Source organism: Calidris pugnax, unplaced genomic scaffold (genome assembly GCF_001431845.1).
Source record: "Calidris pugnax isolate Ruff unplaced genomic scaffold, ASM143184v1 scaffold564, whole genome shotgun sequence".
In the NCBI taxonomy this organism is placed as follows: domain Eukaryota; kingdom Metazoa; phylum Chordata; class Aves; order Charadriiformes; family Scolopacidae; genus Calidris; species Calidris pugnax.
In genome coordinates this window covers 108,040-111,483 of record NW_015091351.1, presented here as the reverse complement: position 1 = coordinate 111,483, position 3,444 = coordinate 108,040, and the positions used below count along the sequence as shown (strand labels likewise).

Genomic DNA, 3,444 nt, shown 5'->3' with positions numbered 1-3,444 from the left:
CACACGTTTCTGTGTCCCCGTCGTCGCGGTGTTGTGAATAAACGTGGCTGTGATGTGCGCGGCCCCCCCTCCACGCGGGTCGGGGGAGGAAGATCGGCCTCTGCTTCAGCATAAAAAAAGGGGGGGGGGAGGCACAAGCTCCTTCCCCCCCATCTTTACCCCCCTGGGGGTTGGAGGGCTCAGCCAGGCCAGGTTGGGACAGGGGGCCACTGTGCCCCCCCCCCTGCCCCTAGCCCCATCTCGCTCCTCCACCTTTGTCGGTGGCCCAGGGAACTTTGGGGTGGCCCAAGACTACTGTGGGGTACCCCAGGGTGAGTGGGGACAGGTAGGGTGGCAGAGGGACCCCCCAGGAGTGGGCTGGGGGGTGAATTGGGGGACTCATGGGACCCCGAGAGTGGCCCAAGGGACCCTCAGGGTGGCACAGGGACCCCTGGGGTTCAGTGGGGAGCTTGGGGGTGGCCCAGGAGGCAGAGGGACCCCCAGGAATGGGCTGGGGGTGAAGGGGGGCTCCTGGGGCCCCCAAGAGTGGCCCAAGGGGTGGCATGGGGACTCCTGGAATTCAGTGGGGAGCTTGGGGGTGGCCCAAAGGGACCCCCCCAGCATAGGATGAGGGACCCCGAGGGTCGCCCAGGTGGCAGAAGGACCCCCAGGAATGGGCTGGGGGTGAACTGGGGGACCCCAAGGGTGGTCCAGGAAGCAGAGGGACCACCCGGGGAGCTGTGGGGGTGAAGTTTTGGTGCAAAGGAGCCCTGTGGGTGTCACCAGAGTTTATTGTCACTGGAAAGGGGGGGGGGGGTCACCCCTCAGTCCTGCCCCAGGCGCTTGATGTCGGGGTTGGGGTATTCGGGGTTCTCGATGGCTCCCGGCCCGAATTTCAGCTCGAGGAAGGCGCGGGCGTTGTTGGGGGCCATGGCGGTGAAACCGGCGAAGGCCATGGGTACCCGGGGCAGGAGGAAGCTTTCGGGGAACTCCACGTCCTGGGGGTGGCCCAGCCAGGTGTCCTTGGTCATCACCCCCCCGCGGGGGTAGAAGGGCCACAGGTCCACGTGTAGCCGGTTGCTCCGGCTGTAGTGGACGCGGTAAAAGTCTCCCTCCGTCGCCTTCTCCCACAGGAATCCCTCGGTGTCCTCCACTGCCTCCCCCGCCGCCGCCGCCGCCAGCCACCGGCACTTCCCCACGTCCTCGCGGTAAATCCCCAAATCCACGTCGTAATCCCAAGGGATGATGTCCCCCGAGCGGGCGGCTCCCAGTAAGGACCCCCCTTCTAACCAGTACCGTACCCCGGCGGCTTCCAGCGCCCCGGCCACGTGCCGGGCCGTTTCCCGCAGGGCACGCAGGCAACACGGGGGGGTCCAGCGCCCCGCCAGTAGGTACTGGGGGGTCCGGGTGTGCACGGTGCCGAAACACCGCGCCGTCTCCTTGCTGCAGCCGTACCAGCGCTCCCCGCCGTCCTCCAGCACCTCCCGTTTGACCCCCAGATCCCTCATCAGCTGCCGCCGCCGGTTTTCCCCCAGCTTCTCGGCTTTCCAGCGGCCGTGGGGGGAGACGGGGGGCAGGTGGGGGGCCGGGAAAGCCGCCGGCACCACCCGTAACCCCCAGCCCCTCAAGGCCGCCTGGATGAAGATGGCGGCGGGCACCGGCCGCGCCAAGGGGAAAGGCAGAGCCAAGAGGTCGCGGGTGCGGAGCAGCAGCACCGCCGGCCCCTCCACGGCCCCGCAGGCCCCCGGTTCCCCGGGGGGGCCATACCGCGCCGTCCAGCTCCTGGGTTCCACCCGCAGCTCCAGGCACCGCGGCGGCAGCCCCGTCCCCACCGGTGCCACGGCCAAGCGGGCATGGCCGGCTCCTTCCTCCTCCAGGGCGTCCCGCATGCGCTCCAGCAGCCCTGGCACGGCGCGGGTGCCGTCGGGGACCAGAGCCACGTGGAGGGTGCGGAGGTGGGACTCGGGGTGCACGGGGGGGCGGTGGGCTACGGGGCGTAAGGGCAGCAGCCGGACCCCCGGCGGTAACGGTACCGGGGGGTACGGGGCCTCTTCGGCCGCCACCAGCACCGGGACGGGCAAAGAGGCGAAGGAGCGCGCCGTCCCCACCAGGTCGTTCTCAAAGTCCTCGAAGTCCCGGAGGAGGACGGTGACGCCGGGGACCCCCCGGGGAAGGCGGCAAGAAGGGGGTGACCCCCCTGCTCCCCGCCACCCCGGCCCCCGCCAGACACAGAAGAGGAGGAGGAGGTTGAGGACGATGGCCCCCCCCAAGGTGGCCTGGCACAGCGTCACCCGCATGGTAGGGCTTGGGGAGGTGGGGAGGGGGGGCTCCTAATTAGCCTCCCTCGCTAATTAATTAATGAAACGCCCCCCCTCCCCCCGGCTTTCCTCCCCGGTGGGGTCCTACCAGTGCCGTGAGTGGGACGGTCTCAGCGGGGGCTCGGCAGCAGTGCTGTGGGGAGGGGGGGGAAAAAAGAGGTGTTAATGGGGGAATGTGTTAACGAGGGGGCTGATTAACGAGGGGGAGTCATTAATGGGGAGAGCTGTTAATGAATCAGGGGGATCCCCTCCCCCCCCTTCCCCCCCCCAAGCTGAGCCTGGAGCGATGGGGAATGGGTTGCCGTGGCAACTCCATCCCTGGTCACTATAGCAACGGGATGAAGGGGGGGCTTTATGCCCCTCCCCATCTTTAAGGGCAGCCCCTATAGATATAGGTATATATGTGCGTTGCAGGTGCCGCTGTGGGCACCTATAGGTGCCACAACTATAAACAGGGCAGGCACCTATAGATGCGCAGTGCCCATGGGTGTGCCCAGATATAGGCACCTGTGCATATGTGCTTCTCTGCACCCCTATAGGTGCCTCTCTGCACCCCTATAGATGCCCCTATGCAGCCCTCAGACACCCGTATGCATCCCCCTACATACTTCTATACGTCCCCGTGTACCCCCCGACACCTCCTGCACCCACACGTACACCCTGGGTGCCCCTACGCGCCCTGCCCCCATCCCCAATATACCCCTATAGCATCCATACCCCCCTGTACCCCTACAGGCCCCCATACATCCCCCCTAATGCCACACATATGTCCCCATGCTCCCCTAGAGCTCCTCGCACCCCCACAAGCCCCCAGTGCACCTCCACCCTATAGCCCCCATATGTGCCCCTGCCAAGTCCCCTATAGCCTGTGCCCCTGTCCCCTATAGCTCCCTTTGAGACCCACACCAGCCTGCCCAAAGCCCCCATAGCCCCATACCCTATATTCTCCCCATGGCACCCTCTACCGCTTTCCCTCTATACTCCATTCCCTATAGGCTCTATACCCCTCTCCCCTAGGTCCTCCATCCCCTATAGTCCTCCCATATCCCCCATGCCCTATAGGTCCCATCCCAAACAGCCTCCCCATCCCCTCCTATCACCCCTCATCTATAACCCCTCCCCCTCCATTCCCTATAGCCCCCCTTCT

General features: G+C 66.2%; 2 protein-coding genes across 2 annotated transcripts in view; one reads left to right on the top strand and one right to left on the bottom strand.

Annotated features, from left to right (window-relative positions):
- Positions 1–315, top strand: part of AP2S1 (adaptor-related protein complex 2 sigma 1 subunit) — a 1,235-nt gene extending 920 nt beyond the window's left edge. Inside the window, exon 4 of the mRNA XM_014961118.1 lies at positions 311–315. Within this exon, the coding sequence (XP_014816604.1) occupies positions 311–315 (5 nt within the window). The remainder of the gene's footprint in view (positions 1–310) is intronic.
- Positions 316–752: 437 nt separating this feature from the next.
- On the bottom strand, positions 753–2,934 carry FKRP (fukutin related protein). The gene has a single exon (XM_014961123.1). It carries the CDS (start codon positions 2,274–2,276, stop codon positions 804–806), a length of 1,473 nt encoding a protein of 490 aa, XP_014816609.1. The 5' UTR covers positions 2,277–2,934; the 3' UTR covers positions 753–803.
- Positions 2,935–3,444: the final 510 nt, after the last annotated feature.